Source organism: Pieris napi, chromosome 23 (genome assembly GCF_905475465.1).
Source record: "Pieris napi chromosome 23, ilPieNapi1.2, whole genome shotgun sequence".
NCBI lineage: Eukaryota > Metazoa > Arthropoda > Insecta > Lepidoptera > Pieridae > Pieris > Pieris napi.
In genome coordinates this window covers 2,067,104-2,086,881 of record NC_062256.1, presented here as the reverse complement: position 1 = coordinate 2,086,881, position 19,778 = coordinate 2,067,104, and the positions used below count along the sequence as shown (strand labels likewise).

Here is a 19,778-nt window from a genome sequence, read left to right as displayed (position 1 = left end):
CAAATTACATAATATCCACGTAAGATTTTTCTGCATTACGTTGACGAAATTTCCTTTGACGTTCAGCATTTGATTTGGGGGCAGTTTCTTTTTTTCTTCTTTCTTTTTCATTTTTCTTCAATTCTTTCTGACGGTGATAATATGCCCTTTGACGTTCACGATTTCTTTTTCTTTTTATCTCTTTAAGTTTTTCTTCTCTATAAAATAAAAATAGCTAGGTATAAATAGTGTAATTTAACACCAAAAAAATTATTCATTCAAAAATTTGAACAAAAAGGACGATATTAAGAGTTTCATCATCGAATTTCGCGCGATGTACATTTATATAGATATACTCGTAATGTGCGGCACAAATCGTGCGGCAATGATGTGTATTACCTATACACAAAAAACAAAACATACTAAAATATAGTACACACAGGTTTAATAGTTTCTACATACATAATGAAGAATAACACCAACATATTGAGAATTTCCACTATAATATGTTTGTGTGTGTTTGGGCTACCTTTAAAATAGCTCATTTTAATATCAAACATTTAGGTTGTTTTTATAATAATATACTGATTTATTTTAGTTTTTTTTTTCTATAAATAGGAGCGGTTGACAAACTTTTCTGAAAATTGAATTTGAAAATGAATAATGATCCACAAGAATCCACAACAAAATATGGGACCACCATTGACGCGGTATTTTCTAGATATTTAGAGAATATCAAGACTCAAACTTATGTTTCTTATTTCAGTTACCATAAACCTATAGTTTCAATGATAAAAATTCCTGAATAACCTACGAGTATTCGATAAGATAATTAAAAAATAATTCAACTTCTTATTTAATAAAAGAAAAAAAATTGTTTTCTTATAGGTCACCACGCTCAAAAAGTGTAACTTGAATTAACATCAAAGAAATAAAAACAGTTCATAAATAAAAAATAAATAATTTATTATGGTTGCATAAGTTGATAAAAAATACTACGCAAAAGCTTTACCGCGGCAGTCCCCGAGTGCCACACGTTTTTTTTTGTTACAGACTATACAGCTGCATTCGCTGTAACTTCAAAGGCGTGCACAGACTATACAAACAACACAAACGATACGAATGTCAAAATTAAATTCACCTTTATAATTATCACTGTTCGTTATGTAAAAATAGTTTTGATTCGATGCATAAATATTAAATATCTGTTGCACTTTGAAAAGCACGGCGTTCCGGAGTTGATCTGTCCACAGTGCGGTCACGGGGGCATATCCTTGAAGTCTTTGAGCTTACACGTGAAGATGCATATCAAGAGTCTCTTTGTTTCGTACATCTATACGTTTTTTTATTAAAGGAATTAAAGTAATTTAGAAGATAAACTAAGCGCGAACTATAACTATTGGCCGTTTATAAAAATCCAAAACATTTTGGACTTTCGGGAGTTGGAATATTACCCATAGCCGATCACGTATAAAAATTGTTACTAATACTGTACATTAGATTTAAATTAAACAATTATGTACATTTATACTGTAGTTTAAGAATATTTCATTTATAATTAGTCGTCAAATAAACATAACATAAAACTTACATTTCCTTCTTCCTCTGTGTTCGGTTACTTTCATCATCGGTATTTAAGGCTACATTCGGTGTGATGGTGATGAAATGCGACTGAAATTTATAAGGTTTAACTTAATTGTAGGTTTGCAATGTTCCAGCCATTTTGGAGTCAACAGACATGGCTGACGAAGGCAACCGGTCGGATGGGTTGTCTTTGATCTCTTGAAGGTTGGGACGGGCTTTGGGATATCGTAAATACTGTATATTTGTGTGTTGGAAACAAATATTTAGTTAAAGGTTTGAACATTTGAAGAAAACATGTGTATGATCGTGTTATACAGATTAAATATATTTGCTAAATTGTCTATTTTGTTAGTGTTGGTACTCGTGTCATTTCTCTATTGGCGTTATATTATTTGACAGGGTGTCTAGTTATCATTACTTACGAAAGGAAAGCTGTCTTGGTGCCAGTTCTCACTTTGTCCGGTGGAATCAAATTCATTAATTTTTTGCTTAACATCTATTTTGTTTTCACCGACATTAACAACATCGACATGATATATCCTTCTGATATCCGATAATTTGAAATCCATTTCCGGATCAGCTTCTTCCTTTATTGGAACAGTGTCCCATGGGATATCGATTTCGACAAATGTCTCTACATTTTTTTCTACCTTTAACGGTTCTGAAACTTCAGATTCTTTTGGAGTAATTTGTTCTAAATTATTGGACATATCCGCCGGTCTACCTTCTTTTCGTTTCTGTTCATTCAATTGTATATTACTTAGGTCTACTCTCATTAGTTTCTCTTCCTCAATTTTTATAACTTCGATTTTCACATCTGATTCTGAATTTCGTGAAACGTCGGTTAGCAGAGTCTGTTTAGTTTTAGGTATAAAATTTTTTATATTAGTAACTTTATTTACATTATTTGTCGTCAAACTTTGTGTATTTATAATTCCAAATGTAGATTCCATGGCGACATTCAGTTCACTATTAGGTTCCCTTTTAATTTCATCAATACTTAATACTTTATCATCATTAATTCTATTTCCATCTGATAGGCATTCAAATACGTCTTTTGTGTCTTTAGGTAATTGGGTTACCATCATTTTACATTCAAAATCATTTTGTGGTGTAACAGTATGTTTTGTTTTAGATGTTTGTATTTCGTTTTCAAGTGGTTCGGATTTAATATTAGCAATGACACAAGGGAGATCATCGTTAGGTGCGTCATCAGATGGTATAACAATAACTTCAGGTACTTTATCAATGATGATGACATCATCATCATCATCTCTATCATATATCATATCTTGAGTATCATGAGACAATAGGAAATTATTTATTTGACTATCAACCGGTGCTGTAAATTTAAAGTTTTGAATAATGGATAGAAATAGAAAGGATATAATATGATTTATTATACGATAAAAATTATGTTTTACAAGAATACTCACAATCATGTTTGGCTGGCGTAGATTTTAATCTATCCTCTATGGTTTTTGGGACGGAAATCTGAAATAAAAAGTATCAGCTTTCTATCCACACAATTATTTTACTGGCATAAACTGCCTTAAATATTTTTTTTTTTAAAGTGTACCGTATAAAAAAAAACAAAACCAATGGCGCTATAACCTTTAATACACTGTTCTACCGTATTAAAATAATGAAAAATTGATACTTACAAGATCATAATCAAAGTCACGATTGGAATGATAAAACATTTTGTGCGTTTTAATCTGTTCCAAGTCAAAGATTATAAAAAATTTACAGGTGAGGCACTTGTACGCCAATCCATAGTTCATGGTATGACGAAGTGCGTGGAGATGTGTTGCACAACTCTTTACTATTTTCACATTGCATCTGAAAAAAAAGAAGATTATAATTAAATAAAACACTGTTTTGACCGGATTGAAGTTATGTATTATTATAAATTTACAACTATTTAACATAATTTTAAATTTATCCGACGTTTCGCGTGCTTTACAGCGTGCGTGGTCACGGTGACTGAAGACAAAGGATGTTGAATGTCAAAAAGTATCACAGCTGCAGAGAAAGTTGAATTATCTGTATTTATTTCCCCGGAGTTGGTATCGACTAAAAGATGGAGGGTTTTGGCAAAAATGGCTCACGGTGTCCTCTATTTTCGCGGATTGTGTTTCTTTTTGAGATTTTAATTTGGATATTATTGGATCCCAGGTGTTTGACAATTTTAGGCCGTCTTCTCTATTGAAATTGGGGTGTTTTTTGATTTCAATGGCTTCGCGTACCAATCTTGGGAAGAATCTTTTCTCTTTCGCAAGTACTTTCGGTTGGTCAAAGCGTATGTAGTGATTAGGCCTATCTAGTATGTGTTCACAGACTGCTGATTTTGTGTGTCGTCTATGTCTTATGTCTGCAATGTGTTCTTTGAGTCTGCTGGACATATTGCGTTTAGTTTGCCCTATGTAAGACAGGCCACAGTCGCAATCCAGTTTGTATATACCTGCATCTTGCAATGGGGTGTTACTTTTGATTGGTCTTAGGAATTGCTGAATCTTCTTGTGCGGCTTGAAAATTGTATGAATAGAAGCTCGTTTTAGGATCCGGCTAATTCTATCTGTAACTCCCTTTACATATGGCAAGTAGGCTGGCTGGCGGGGAACTGTTTGTGTCTTGTTTTTGTTTTTGTGATGTAGCCGGGGGATGCGCAGCTTGTTTCGGTGTAGCACCTGTTTGACATGCTGTAGTTCCTCCTCGAGGTGGGTATCATCACAAAGACGTTGGGCTCTCTGAAACAAACATTTACGGACAGAAAGCAGTTGTGAAGGGTGGTGGTGGGATTCACCATTGAGGTACCTATCTGTGTGGGTTGCCTTCCTGTGTATTGTGTGACCTAGTGTGCCATCTGCTTTGCGTATAATTAAAATGTCTAAAAAGGGCAGACGGTTGTTGTTTTCTTGTTCAACAGTAAATTTAATGTTCTTGTGTATTGAATTTAAATGTGCTAGAAATGCAGATATTTTGTCATTGGGGAGTACTACAAATGTGTCATCGTATCAAAAATACACAAACACAACAATCCTTTAAGACCCATAGTCAGTCATATCGACTCACCCACATACAAATTAGCCAAACACTTAGCGTCAATATTATCCCCTCTCAGGGGGCACACTAGTGCTCATGTTAAGGACTCTTACCATTTTGTGGAAACATTGAAAGATCTCAAATTACTCCACAATGAAACCATGGTGAGCTTTGACATTGAGTCACTATTTACAAACTTACCACTAAATGACTGCCTAGATATCATTGCAAAAAGACTTAGAGAACAGAACATGTCACCAGATTATGTAGATATTGTAAAACACTGTCTCACATCAGGATACTTAATGTGGAAAGATGAGTTCTATGTGCAGGTTGATGGAGTAGCCATGGGTTCTCCAGTGTCACCTATAGTCGCTGACATCTTCATGGAGGACTTTGAGGAGAGAGCTCTGGCCAATGCCCCGGTTAAACCTCGACTGTACAAGAGATATGTCGATGACACATTTGTAGTACTCCCCAATGACAAAATATCTGCATTTCTAGCACATTTAAATTCAATACACAAGAACATTAAATTTACTGTTGAACAAGAAAACAACAACCGTCTGCCCTTTTTAGACATTTTAATTATACGCAAAGCAGATGGCACACTAGGTCACACAATACACAGGAAGGCAACCCACACAGATAGGTACCTCAATGGTGAATCCCACCACCACCCTTCACAACTGCTTTCTGTCGGTAAATGTTTGTTTCAGAGAGCCCAACGTCTTTGTGATGATACCCACCTCGAGGAGGAACTACAGCATGTCAAACAGGTGCTACACCGAAACAAGCTGCGCATCCCCCGGCTACATCACAAAAACAAAAACAAGACACAAACAGTTCCCCGCCAGCCAGCCTACTTGCCATATGTAAAGGGAGTTACAGATAGAATTAGCCGGATCCTAAAACGAGCTTCTATTCATACAATTTTCAAGCCGCACAAGAAGATTCAGCAATTCCTAAGACCAATCAAAAGTAACACCCCATTGCAAGATGCAGGTATATACAAACTGGATTGCGACTGTGGCCTGTCTTACATAGGGCAAACTAAACGCAATATGTCCAGCAGACTCAAAGAACACATTGCAGACATAAGACATAGACGACACACAAAATCAGCAGTCTGTGAACACATACTAGATAGGCCTAATCACTACATACGCTTTGACCAACCGAAAGTACTTGCGAAAGAGAAAAGATTCTTCCCAAGATTGGTACGCGAAGCCATTGAAATCAAAAAACACCCCAATTTCAATAGAGAAGACGGCCTAAAATTGTCAAACACCTGGGATCCAATAATATCCAAATTAAAATCTCAAAAAGAAACACAATCCGCGAAAATAGAGGACACCGTGAGCCATTTTTGCCAAAACCCTCCATCTTTTAGTCGATACCAACTCCGGGGAAATAAATACAGATAATTCAACTTTCTCTGCAGCTGTGATACTTTTTGACATTCAACATCCTTTGTCTTCAGTCACCGTGACCACGCACGCTGTAAAGCACGCGAAACGTCGGATAAATTTAAAATTATGTTAAATAGTTGTAAATTTATAATAATACATAACTTCAATCCGGTCAAAACAGTGTTTTATTTAAATGAGTTATGTTAATCAAAGACAATACTAAGATTATAATTACTATGACGGGCAGTTTATTACCAGTTTTCGTCGTTTTAGTTCTGATTTAAGAACTGGTAGTAACTGTAATAGGGATTTTTTTTTGTAGTTTTTCCCGCGAGCAATAAAATATTGGCTACCTACAATTTGGATTTGATTTCTAAAAAGCGAGATGTCAGGCACAGAATGTCGCACATCATGTGAACCGTGTTGTAGCCCTTCAGGCACCAAGATTAAACGCCTTACTGTTAAATAAAGCAATAACAAAACAACTTACACAGAGCAGGTGACGTTCCCTTCAATCTGATGGACTGCAGCACTGCTTTTGGTGACCCTTTTCTTGCACGCACCACACGTCATAACATACTCTTTAGATTCACAAACATGATCATCATTATATGACACCAGGTCTTTACACTTCTCACAAACAGCACAGCCCGGTATGGGCACATCGGACCGCACAGAATGCCGCAATATCATGTGTTCTTTAATGTCTTCCGTTTTGAAAAAGTAAAACCGACACAGGTGACATTTAAATATCTTCTCAGCTGAGGCGAAAAGTTCTAGGTGCAAGTGTTTGAACCCCTCGCAGTACCACTGGTGTTGGCGTAGCTTGCTGCACGTGGAGAACGGTTTCTTACATCCGACACAGTTCTTCAATTTCGTATGTTCGAACGCATTTTCGCCGCATTTCCAACATTTCCCTTCTATGTTCGCGATGTACTTGTTCGCCGATTTGCTGTAGTAAGCGACAATATTGCACTCGTCGGTGTCATTAATTTCTAGAACGATGCAGAGGCTCGAGGTCTCGTGGACTCGTATGTGGTAACGGAAGTGAGCCAAGTGCCACCACGCCATATCGCAGATGTAGCATTTGTAGAATAACGGCGGAGCTTTGGGCTCCTCTGTGAGGGAGGCCCAATCGCACCATTGTGTGAATGCTCGGTCTAATAGTTTCTCGTGGGGAGTTTTTACGAATACTTTTACGTCCGGTTTGCAGGTATTGAGGACCTGACAAGTCAAAGAAAAGATAGAAACAGATTTGTTAGTAGCAAGATCAGAAATGTATTGCAAACTCTATCTTTATTCAGGATTCTTGCTTGTCAATATATAGAGAGAACAGCTTCATTTAAATTAGAATAATTATGTGTGAGACCGAACGATTTTAGAATTTTATATTCCATATCATATACTTAATATAAATGTCCCCTCAACCCATAGTTTTAAAAAAATTGTTTAAAACAAAATTTGGATTTGTTTGATATAATCAATGTTAGCTATGTAGATGACAGTTAAAAAAACGGCCTGAAGAATTTCAATCTAGGTTTAATTTAATGTAATAAATGAAAAATACAGAAAACAAATTTGTAAGAAACATAGTCATTCCAGTCATGAAATAGCTGTTCAAACAACTAACATATGCAACAACTAATTAATTAATATTTTCAAAACTTACCTGTCCATGTAGTATTTTATCACAAATATTATAAGATTGAAGATAAATTTCAGTAGATTCTTTCACTATTTCCCTCCAACTTATTATTTCATGCTGTTTTTCCATTGTAATCTCATCAACATTCTCTAGTACTACCTTATTGTTAAAATTCATAGGCATGGTATTACTTCGGCCTGGATTTATTTCCCCAATGGAATTTGTGTTTGTTTGAACAGATTGAGTAGCAATATCTACTGCAAGTAGTCCTTTTTTATTTCTTGCTAATGTACTCTCCACATCACTCTGAAAAAAAATACAAAACTGAAAACACTTGTATATGTACAAAACTGGCTTGATTTCTGATATTGTTAACATATTTGATAATTTTAGTACAAATAAGTTATAAAATTATTTTAACAAAACAGAAATTATAAAATTATAACAAATGGTGAATAAAGATGTATTAAGATGATTACCTACTAAAACAGATATCCAAGGCCAAGATTCATAAACCACCACTAGTAACCAATTACTATCTACCCAGACCTCTTCAATGTACCATGTATTGAAATATGCTTTAGAATCTTGATATTTGTCTATTTTTCAATGGTATTTTAAAATTATAATACATTTTTTGTTATAGCTTAACTTAATTACTCAAAACTTATTTGTTTGCAGGTGTGTACCTGCAAACAAATAAGTTTGCAGATATAGCAAGCAATATCACATAACAAAGCCAGTGTATGAAGTATATCTACATAGAGAATCTAAAACCTTGAACATACATATCTTAAAAAGCTTATGAAATTGTTAAGTATTAACAAATGTTGTATTATGTTAATAGACCATTCAACCCAAAACAATCTATTAACATAAACATATGTAATCTGTTAATAAAAAATAGGGTAGGTAATTTATCTTCTCCTCTATGAAGATTATACCAGCTTTTGTATATGGCCATAATATTCTTTTCAGGAAATGTATGATGTCGTCCATTTTTTGATTTGGAGTAATGTAAATTACCATTAAAACAATTTTATTGCCATCTTCCATTTTGCATTCAGCTACACAAAACTCACCAACTGAGTACACGCACCCTTTTTTTTTCGCAGCCTATAGGCACGATTACGTTCTGCTGCTGTTTTTCTTATTGGCGTGTTTACTGACAAGCCTTGATCAGCTTTTTCAGCTTCCTTGGCAGCTTTTTTTCGCAGCCTATAGGCACGATTACGTTCTGCTCCTGTTTTTCTTCTTGGCTTGATTACTGACAAGCCTAGACGAGCTCTTTCAGCTTCCTTGGCAGCTTTTTTTCGATAGTAATAGTTTCTACTATTTTCCGCATCTGTTTTACCCATCTTGAAATCTGAAAATAGAAATTGAATGGTACCATTAATAGTCATCAAAATATGTAAGCGAAAAAACTCTTACAGTGGTACAAATAAAAAGTTACTTATTCAAACCTTTATGGGATGTTCTAACTTATAATAAATCATAACCCATATTTAACTTTGTTCATTGGTTTATTCTTCACAAAACAAGAGTCATTAATTTATATTCTTATAGAAAAGCCCATGGAAAAATTATACATATCTCACTCCTCTGAAGTCTGTCTTGAGTGACATTCGTTTTCTTCTTTTTATTAACCGCCGGTATTTGTGTTGCCACATACATCAAAATATGAAAGAAAGTACTACACAAACGCTACACCACCCCCCTACGGAGACAGAAAAACTAAGGCGAAAAATTATAGTATATAACAATAAAATAAAAAAAACTTAATATTTACAAATCTAACCTAGTCTTAAATCTAACCGTTCTGCCTGACCTGGTAACAACAGGATTAGGGGCAGAAACGGGAGGAATATTTTCCACAGTAGGCGAGAGTAAAGACGGCGACGCAGGACCAGCGGGTACAAAGCTAGGTGTAGGAGCTGAAGGAAAAACAAACTGCTCGACAAACGCTGGTTTAACGCGATCCACACTTACAGTTACGTCCTTCCCCTTTAAATCGATGTTCAGGGTTTTACCATCAATGGCGTGCTTTAAAACTTTATATGGACCCGTGTATGGTGGCTGCAGAGGACGTCTGACGGTATCGTCACGCAAAAATATGTGCGTCGCCCCGGGTAGCTCTTTAAATACGAAGGGCCGTTTGGTGCCATGTCGCGATGCCGGTGTCGGTTGTACTTCAGCCATTTTCCGTCGAAGTCGTACAACGAAATCAGCTGGGTTTTCCATTGCTGGAGTTGGCTTGTCATCTAGTACGAGGAGTTGTCCTGGTAGACGTAATGGCTCTCCATATGTCATTTCTGCAACTGAGCAGTTCAGGTCTTCCTTTAGGGCCGACCGCATACCCAGCAATACCAATGGCAACGCTCTAGTCCACGTATCATCGTGGCATGTTAGGGCGGCTTTAAGTTGCCGGTGAACTCGTTCAATCATGCCGTTTGCGCAAGGATGGTAAGCAGTGGTTCTTTTACGCCTTGTGGCAAACCTAAGCATCAGACGATGGAAAAGATCCGACTCGAACTGCGTGCCCTGGTCGGTTGTCAGAACAGCTGGGACACCAAAGCGTGGAATCCATTCACGGGTGAACGTTTCAGCTACTTCCTCAGCGGTGATAGATTGCATAGGCCAAGCTTCAGGCCACCTGGTCACTCTATCTATAGCTGTGAGGAGGTAACGGTACCCGTTACTGAATGGGAGAGGGCCAACGATGTCAATATGAACATGTAAAAATCGTCCCGATGGCAACTTAAACTCTCCTGTCGGCGCCGATACGTGTCGCGTAATTTTACTGCGCTGACAAGCCAGACATGAACGAGTCCACTCTCTGCAGTCCTTTCTAACTGATGGCCATACGTAACGATCGGTAACAAGCCTAGTCGTTGCTCTAACGCCGGCATGACTCAAATGGTGAAACTTGTCAAAAACCGCACGGCGAAAAGAAGGTGTTAAATAGGGACGCGTTTTTCCAGTTGAGACGTCACAAATAATAGAAATAGCTGTTCCAGGAATATTAACCTTAGAAAGTTGGAGACCTGAGTCAGTTGAACCTAAGATGGTAGAGAGCTCTGGATCAGACTCTTGGGACTTTAAAAGAGCTTCAAAATCTTGTTCCATTGATATTGCCTCTATGCGCGACATAGCGTCAGCTACCACATTTTCTTTACCAATTACGTGTCTGATATCGGTTGTAAATTGCGAAATAAATGAAAGCTGGTTGAGCTGTGCGGGAGCCAATTTCTCTCTACGCTGTACGAAAGCATACAGCAATGGTTTGTGGTCTGTAAAAATGGTTGCATGTTGCACCTCGAGAATGTGACGGAAATGCTGTACACTTTCGTACACCGCCAGAAGTTCGCGATGGTAGGCAGGCCACTGCGACTGATTGGGAGTCAGTTTCTTACTGAAAAATGACAGAGGGCACCATTGTCCATTGATCAACTGCTGTAAACAGGCGCCGATGTGCATGCTAGAAGCATCTGTAAAAAGACCCAAAGGTGCATCATTTACTGGATGTGTAAGTAGCGTGGCGTCTGATAAACTTTTCTTGCAGTCTTCGAAAACTCTCAACAGCTCGGGCGTCCATGGATACGGTTTAGAGCCTTTGCCATTGATCTCGACTAAAGCGTCTACTAACTGCGCTTGAAACTTGGCGGCATGAGGGATGAAACGGCGATAAAAATTAATCATACCGAGAAAACGCCTCACGCCTTGCACGGTGTCAGGAGGGGGAAAATCTAATAGCTTTTGAACGCGGTCCAGAGGAGGCCGCGTACCATTAGCGTTAATGAGATATCCGAGAAATACAACCTCGCTGGCACCAAGAATGCACTTAGATGGATTGATCACCACCCCGTAATCTTGTAGGCGCTTAAAAAGGACGCGCAGATGCTCTCTGTGGCTGCTCTCGTCCACTGAAAAAACAAGCACGTCATCGATATAAGGAAAGCAGAAATCGAGACCCCGCGTGACCTCGTCGATAAAACGCTGGAAGGTTTGGCCAGCATTGCGCAGCCCAAAGGTCATGAAAGGAAACTCGAAGAGGCCAAACGGGGTAACGATGGCGGTCTTCGCGATATCTTCTTCAAAAATGGGGATTTGATGGTACGCTTTCACTAAGTCAATAGTGCTGAAAATTGTAGCTCCAGCGAGGCTGCAGGCGAAATCATTGATATGACGAACGGGGTATCTATCTGGTATGGTCCTAGCGTTTAATGCGCGATAATCGCCACAAGGACGCCATGTGTTGTCTTTTTTGGGTGTCATGTGCAATGGTGACGACCAAGCGCTTTTAGAGGGTCTTGCTGTGCCGCATTGAACCATGTCTTCAAATTCTTTTTTGGCAGCAGTAAGTTTTTGAGGTGCCAGGCGACGGGGACGACACGACACAGGAGGACCATCAATAGTTTTAATATAATGCACGGTGCTGTGCTTGATGATTCTAGGTAGACCAGGTGGACGCGTGACATCAGGAAACTCAGTAAGTATGTGTGTTAAACTAGAGTTATTAGAAATAACGGTCTTGACACTGGATTGACTGGAGGATGCAATGGAAGTGGGGATAGATAACCCAGTGCTACCATCTAAGAGACATTTGCTTCGGCAGTCCGGTAATAAATTATAATGACTTAAAAAATCGGAGCCGATAATCGGTGTGTCAACATCCGCAATAACAAAATTCCAGTGGAAATCCCTGCGTAAACCTAGGTTAAGATGCAAAGATATGTTGCCATAGGTTTTAATAGAACTCCCATTCGCAGCGCTTAGATCAAAATCTGCAGAAACACGACGGTTTTTTGCAAGACGCTTAGGAAAACAACAGAGATCCGAGCCAGTATCCACTAGATACTGGAGTTTCGAATGTTTATCTGTAACAAAAATACGGCGGCTTTGATGAGAACAATCAGTCGCCGCGTCTACTGACTGTGTTTCCTGTTTTCCGACGGCGAGGTGTCGGGTTGCCAGTTGCAGGGTTTGGTACATTTGGTTGCCCTGCTATTGAACCTTCTATGGTACCAACACATATCTGGATTTCTAGGTGAGGCACCGCGAGAACGCTGTCTAGATATTGATTTGCTGCGTGAGCGACCGCGAGGATGCGAGTTGGTAAGAGATGCAACTTGCTTGCTTAAATCTTCCACTGTCTTTACTAAAGAATCCAGTACCGATGGTGCAGGCGCTGGCATCGCACAGGAGTACACCTGTTGGCTGGGTCCTGATATCTCTGTGATCTTGTCTGCGAGGTCTGCTATTTTGTCCAGACTCAGTTCAGTTTGTGAAGCTAAAATAGCCTGAATATTTTGAGGAAGACGGCGCATCCAAAGCTGGCGCAAAATATTTTCATCTGTAAGGGTGTTACCCGCTAACGAACGCAGATGACGCAGAAACTGCGATGGTCGCCTGTCTCCAAGCTCCTCTACACTAATAAGCTGGCGTACCCGCTGTTCCTCTGACATTGAAAGACGCCGTACTAACTCATCTTTTACCTTTTTATACCGTTGGCCTATGGGTGGGGGTCTGGTAATGATATCCTCAACCTCCCCAGCTAACTTTTCGTCTAATCTACTTATTACATAATTATATTTGGTATTATCACCAACAATACCCGCTATATCAAACTGAGCTTCTACCTGCCCAAACCATACTGCTGGTTTGTCAGGCCAGAAAGGTGGTAACTTGACAGCTACCTTGCACACCGCTTGCTCTTCAGACTTGAGTGTTGATTCTGATGTAGATCCGATATCAGTCAGTTTCTGCTGAAGAGCTGCATTCTCCAGTGTCAGCTGTTGTAATCGCTGTTCTAATTCCCTATCAGCCATTATACCACACGACCAAGCAAGATGAAATAATAATAAAAAAATTGTAGCTGTGAGAGAGGTGCAGTAGCAGATCACACGGTTAGTATACAGGTAAGCTAAACTGTAAACATATAAGTTGTCATATCAAATAGATATAAATATAACAAATAACAATATATGCACAATAATTTAGTTGAAGCGTTTTGTAAATGCGACAAATGACTCGTGAAAGAAAAAAACCATCCAGACGATCGCGCTGCTGGCGCACCTGGCCCTGGAGCGACACGATTGGGGGCCGCACCTCGTCGTTGCGCCCTCGTCGCTCGTTCTCAACTGGGAGTGCGAGTCCAAAAAGTGGTCACGTCACGTCGGAAACTTCACATCACGTCGGAAACTTCACATCACGTCGGGGGTCACCAATTATGGGATGTTCTAACTTATAATAAATCATAACCCATATTTAACTTTGTTCATTGGTTTATTCTTCACAAAACAAGAGTCATTAATTTATATTCTTATAGAAAAGCCCATGGAAAAATTATACATATCTCACTCCTCTGAAGTCTGTCTTGAGTGACATTCGTTTTCTTCTTTTTATTAACCGCCGGTATTTGTGTTGCCACATACATCAAAATATGAAAGAAAGTACTACACAAACGCTACACCTTATACTAGGAATAATTATACTTAGAATAGGAAGAGCATAATTTGTTACTTATAAACTAGGGCTTTTTTTTTTAAATTTAATTATTTGCCGGATTACGGATACAATATAAACTAGGGATGTGAACAGTGTTGCCAAATCGATCTCTTAGGTAGGTCAATGAAATCTCAAATAGAGGTCTAGATTGATAAAAAAAGATATAATTAATTTAATGTTGGTTTAATATGATAATAATTATTTAAAACTACATCCAATCATCTTCACTATCGTCTGTCTCTACTGCTGATTCTGCTTCTCGTTGTACTGACGCTGAAGCCGCCGTGGAAGTGAAAGGTTCTTCGCTGTCAGACTTTTTCAATTTAAATGAGTACATATCTTTTTTGCCAATTTTTTAAGAACTTCTTGGGGAATTTCATATGTATGACAATTTTTATTTAAGTTTTTGAGCCCTGTTCGGATATGAAGAAGTGAATTCAAAGTGTCCAAATTCGTTTTATTCATCAGTTTATTTTTTTTAATGTTCATTGAACTGAACACCCTCTCAACATCGGCGTTAGAATGCGGCAATGATAGTAATATAAATGCCAATGAAACTAGTTCATTATAGGGATTTTCGTTGTTTGCATCTTTATAATCAGATACCTCTAGCCCTAACATAGATTAGACAGATATAGGTGCGTTCGATTTAAAAATTTTATTAAATTTTATTACTACACCTTGCGTGGCTGCGTTTTGTTACAGCAACCAGAGAAATCCGAATGATGGCTGTTTAGTGCTAGGTGCTGAATGATAAATGACAGTGCTTGAATTGCGAAAATAGTGCTAAATCTAGCACCGAAAGTGCTAAGTTGGCAACACTGGATGTGAAAAAATAATCGATTATTAAAAAAATCGATTTTTTTACGCGATTTTTATATTTAAAATAATCGATTATTTTTATAATTGAAAATCAATCAGTCGATTTTTCCTCTGCCACCTCCCGATATAATGTCTGGTCTTTTATAACCCAGACCTCGAACTATTACGGATATTCGATATACATCGATGTTTAGAATGCGATACATTGATCATACGATTCTTTGAAGATGTATTGATATACTCGATGCATTGATGTTTTTTTGTAAAACATCGAAAGGATGATAAAACCAAAGTGATTTTTACTCATCTGTATTTCCTAATTTGTACTTGTATTTCATTGTTTGCAACTTTCTGTATTATGAAATTCTTACTAGAATAAAGTGTTTACTTTAATATCCAAAAAGTACCCAAAACCGAATCAGAGCACCCCACTATCCACGTGGTCTTGTCTGCCCTACCCCTAGTGTATATAAAAAATCGGAGGCGCGGAGGAAGCCTCCGCAGCTTCGGCTTTTTGGTCGCCTTCGGCGACCAGCCTTAGCCCCTACGGCTTGCATAATGCCTGTGCTTTGGTACGCAAGGGTGGAGGGGCTGCATTTCCCGTAGCGCCGGAGCTGTCCAAAAATGTATTATTATTATTGTTTGGTTAGGTTAGGTTAGTATATTAATATTTTTTGTTAAAGAGCTGTCCAAAAATGTATTATTATTATTGTTCGGTTAGGTTAGGTTAGTATATTAATATTTTTTGTTAAAGAGCTGTCCAAAAATGTATTATTATTATTGTTCGGTTAGGTTAGGTTAGTATATTAATATTTTTTGTTAAAGAGCTGTCCAAAAATGTATTATTATTATTGTTCGGTTAGGTTAGGTTCGTATATTAATATTTTTTGTTAAAGAGCTGTCCAAAAATGTATTATTATTATTGTTCGGTTAGGTTAGGTTAGTATATTAATATTTTTTGTTAAAGAGCTGTCCAAAAATGTATTATTATTATTGTTCGGTTAGGCTAGGTTAGTATAATAATAATATTATTTTTTAAATAACTGTTCAACTGAAACTGATCAACTATGATTGATTTTCAATTATTTTTAATATTATAATCGAATACAAAAATCGATTTTCACTTTTAAAGAAATCGATTATTTTTCACATCCCTATTAATTTTATAAACGCAAACGGCCATTTCGAAAGTGGATTTTGGTAGAACAGTGTGTGAACAGTCTTACAGTGCAAAATTTCCGTTAGAAATCCGTTACTTTTTTAGTTTTTTTTATTTTCACGTGAATGTGCGTTATTTTATTTGCATTTTTTGAAACTTGGTTTTACATACATACTAGAGTCTAGTCACTTCATCATGATCATTTTCAGATTTATTGTGTTGATGATGATTACTAGATACAATTATTAATTAATAATAATAATTATTATTATTTTATTATATTATTCATTCATTTTAAGAATAAATATTAGAAATTAATATTTAAATTTGATGTTCAATTTTAATTTTTTATCACAAATTTTTCAATTTTTAAATAATTAATAATAAATATTTAACGAAAAGAAGTATAATTTCAAAAACATAGATGTTTTGATGTTAATGATTCTTTACATCGATGTTGCTATACGGTCGTTCCCTTCGTTCGTTCTTCGAAGTCTCGCTCGCTCTTTCTCATTCAACCAAGAAATAGATTAGGTCTTCTTTATTAAAATTACTTTTCATTCAGTCAGTTGATAAAAAATATCGGAATATTTAATAATTTGTTTTGTTTCTTAATAAATGTCGAACCATTTCACAGTATTTTATTTCTTAGTCAATAAAAAAATCTTTCAGTTCGGTTTTCGATAAATATCGAACATCGATGTTTGGCTTTCGATTATGACGTCGGTGGACGAAGTCGCGTGCCGGTTAGGCAGATCTGTGAGTTGACGATAGATGGTCAGCCAGTAGTGCGTTTAGAAATTATATTTAAACCAGTGATCCTTACCATTTCTCCTAAATCACACATTTGAAACGGTAATTTTTGAAGTGAAACTTCTTTATCGGGGTTGGAAAAAAATTTAGTGTAACATTTTTGCGTTACGCGTCACATTTTTCCGTTACGCGCCATGTTGCTTTTTGAAGTCAACTTCTTTATCGGCGTTAAAATATGACATATAGTATGTTTTTGACTTTGAAGTCTGACAACGGATTACATTTTCGAAGTCAAACTTCTTTATCGGCGTTAAAATATGACATATAGTATGTTTTTGACTTTGAAATTTGACAACGGATTACATTTTCGACTTGAAATTTGCTAGTCGCAATTTGCAGCAATTAATATATAAATTGTATGCTAGGCAGTGTATCAAAATTTACTGTGTTTAAAGAAATAGTTTCGGACCTCTAAACTTAAAACAAACCAATTATGGCTCTGCGTACAACAAAAGTTTTATATAAGTTTCACTTCTTACGTGTGTACACCTAGTACACGCACACATTTTTTATTAACAAAATTATAATATAATATATTCTATAATATAAGAATTCCTTAATTCATATGTATAAGGAATAATGCTTCAAAATTATTGTTTGTGGAAAAAAAAAAAAAAGGTGACTAACGAAAATAGAGACTTTATTAATAAACTAAAACTATAAACAATCCCAAAATAAATAATTACAATAACCTAGATAAAACCTCAGTGAAGTCCGATGAGACCATACTTGATATTGCGAATTGCGATTACTGCGCAGTTTGAGCGTTTTGCAATTCAATAATTTGAAGGTAGATTAATCTTACGATAACAGTTGACAAACGCTTAGTCTCGATTCTGAGTCGCGCCAAAGTGCTAAATTCGACTCTTGTTTGTCGAATCCATCATACATTATGTTGTTCACATACGAGTCACTAATTCTTTGGGCTCTAAAGTCTAATCCTTAAACGTATAGGTCTACCGGAATCTCATGGCATAAACAAAAAAAAAAAAAAAAGATTTTTACTTGGCAATGTCCAAGTGTCAGCCGTCAAAGTCAATCAAATCAAAGCACGAGAACTGTCAACCGCTGCTGAGATTTTGTGAGTATCTTCTTGAAATTTTTGTTTTTGTGAAAATGTCAAAAAAGCAACTTCGATCTCTAGCGAGAAATATTGTTTTCAAAGTTTATCGTAAAGTAAAGAAAGAAGGTGCCAATCGAACTAAATCTTTGATTTTAAAGCGCGTGGTAGAGTTGACGGGTTAGTTGGACTGAATGGTTGTGATACTTTTAGTTTATTTTGATATTTTTATCAGTACATATACGGCGAATCGTTACCGATGGCACATCAAATGATGGTGTGTGTACGACGCATGGTAAAAGAGGAGAGACATTGACCGTATTCAACGAAGAGCGATTCGAAGCGTCGACGACCAGTCACTTTCCGAGCTGCTTGGTCCTTTGGCGTAGCGTATCTATGAGATATGTGGTCTCTCTGCATCTTCTACCGTATTTATCATGGAGAGTGTTCAGAGGAGTTGTTCGGACTAATACCTGCAGCTGAGTTTCATCATTGGACGTCGAGGCGGAATACGAAATGCCACACAACCTCGACGTCCGTCGTTCCACAACTGAGCGTTTTTTAAGGAAGCTTTGCCACGCTCCACCAATATGTGGAGCCAGCTGCCCACTAAAGTATTCTCAAACTAATTCAACTTAGTCTTTCAAGAAAAGAGCGTGCAATTCAAAAATTAAAACGCCGGCAACGCACTTGCGAGCCTTCTGGCAATGTAAGTGTCCATAGGCGGCGGTATCCTGTTACATAGTAAAAAATTTAAGTGTGGCAAAAAACTACGAAACCGTTCTCGATATACAACAGACTTAAACACCAGAAGAGATTTGCTCGGAGGATAGACGTCCCTGCTGACAGAGCTGAGAAAAGGTCTACAGATCAGGTAAAAATAATTAAAATTGAATCAAACAGGCTGGTTTTACTGCAGTGTACAATAATAATGTTTATTTTCAACATCAAGATTTGAAAATGAAAGGAATCTATTTAAACTTTTTATACTCCTAGATTATAAACGTACATATAGTTATGGCTAGTATGTAGTACTTTATCAGAATTGGGGCAATGTGAATGAGAAGAGAAGGCTGTAAGTTAACATATTATTATATTGATTAATAAATGAATAAGAAAAGAAACGGTTTATCTACTTTATTTATCAAAATCTTTTTTATATTTTTTAAGTTACTGAAAATATGCTGTCTTTGTCGCATTTAATAACTTAGGAGTTGATATTTCAGTCGAGATTCCTCTGATTATACCTTCCGAAGTCGATGATGACACAGATGACTTCCCAGATGAGATGGTGACTACATCAGATGCTGAATTTGTGCTCCCGCTACTTGATATTTCCTTAATGTTTTTTTCTTTTTCTTCTCCACTTTTGCCTTTGTATTTCTTTTTCTGTTTGGGTCATATCTGATATCTTAGTTGCATTTTCTTGTACTGTCAAATATAAACAGAACCTTATAATTCCTCTTTTAATACTAAGCTTTTTCTACTACGTAATTTTAATAAGTAAGAAAAGAATTGAAAACAAATCGATGTTATTAACACTTACATATTTATATATTACTAGCTGACTCGGCAAACGTCGTTTTGCCATGTACCTATATTATTTCTAGGAAACATTTTTGTAGTTCAATAAAAATAACTATCTACTACTACTACTACTATAATAAAAAATAGGGGGTGAGCGTAGAGAGATGATAATAAAGGGTTTTATGTAAAAATAAAACATATTTTTTTTTTAAATAAGAAATAAAA

At 36.8% G+C, this 19,778-nt stretch overlaps 1 protein-coding gene across 44 annotated transcripts in view; it reads right to left on the bottom strand.

The window, feature by feature from the left end:
- The window catches only part of LOC125061088, a 112,731-nt gene that overhangs the window by 54,657 nt on the left and 38,296 nt on the right, over positions 1 to 19,778 (bottom strand). For 13 of the 44 annotated variants that reach the window (XM_047666231.1, XM_047666229.1, XM_047666233.1 and 10 more), the window contains 4 exons: positions 3,000 to 3,057; positions 1,986 to 2,905; positions 1,571 to 1,650; positions 9 to 197 (listed from right to left, as the gene is read on the bottom strand). The exons of 1 other annotated variant lie outside the window; for it this stretch is intronic. In XM_047666231.1, coding sequence (XP_047522187.1) covers positions 9 to 197; positions 1,571 to 1,650; positions 1,986 to 2,905; positions 3,000 to 3,057 — 1,247 coding nt within the window. Of the gene's footprint in view, positions 1 to 8; positions 198 to 1,570; positions 1,651 to 1,985; positions 2,906 to 2,999; positions 3,058 to 3,227; positions 3,406 to 6,510; positions 7,245 to 7,689; positions 7,972 to 8,144; positions 8,265 to 8,691; positions 9,032 to 9,118; positions 9,129 to 14,137; positions 14,262 to 19,148; positions 19,458 to 19,778 lie in introns of those variants that run through there. 30 more of the 44 variants (XM_047666264.1, XM_047666257.1, XM_047666268.1 and 27 more) reach the window with 16 other exon arrangements.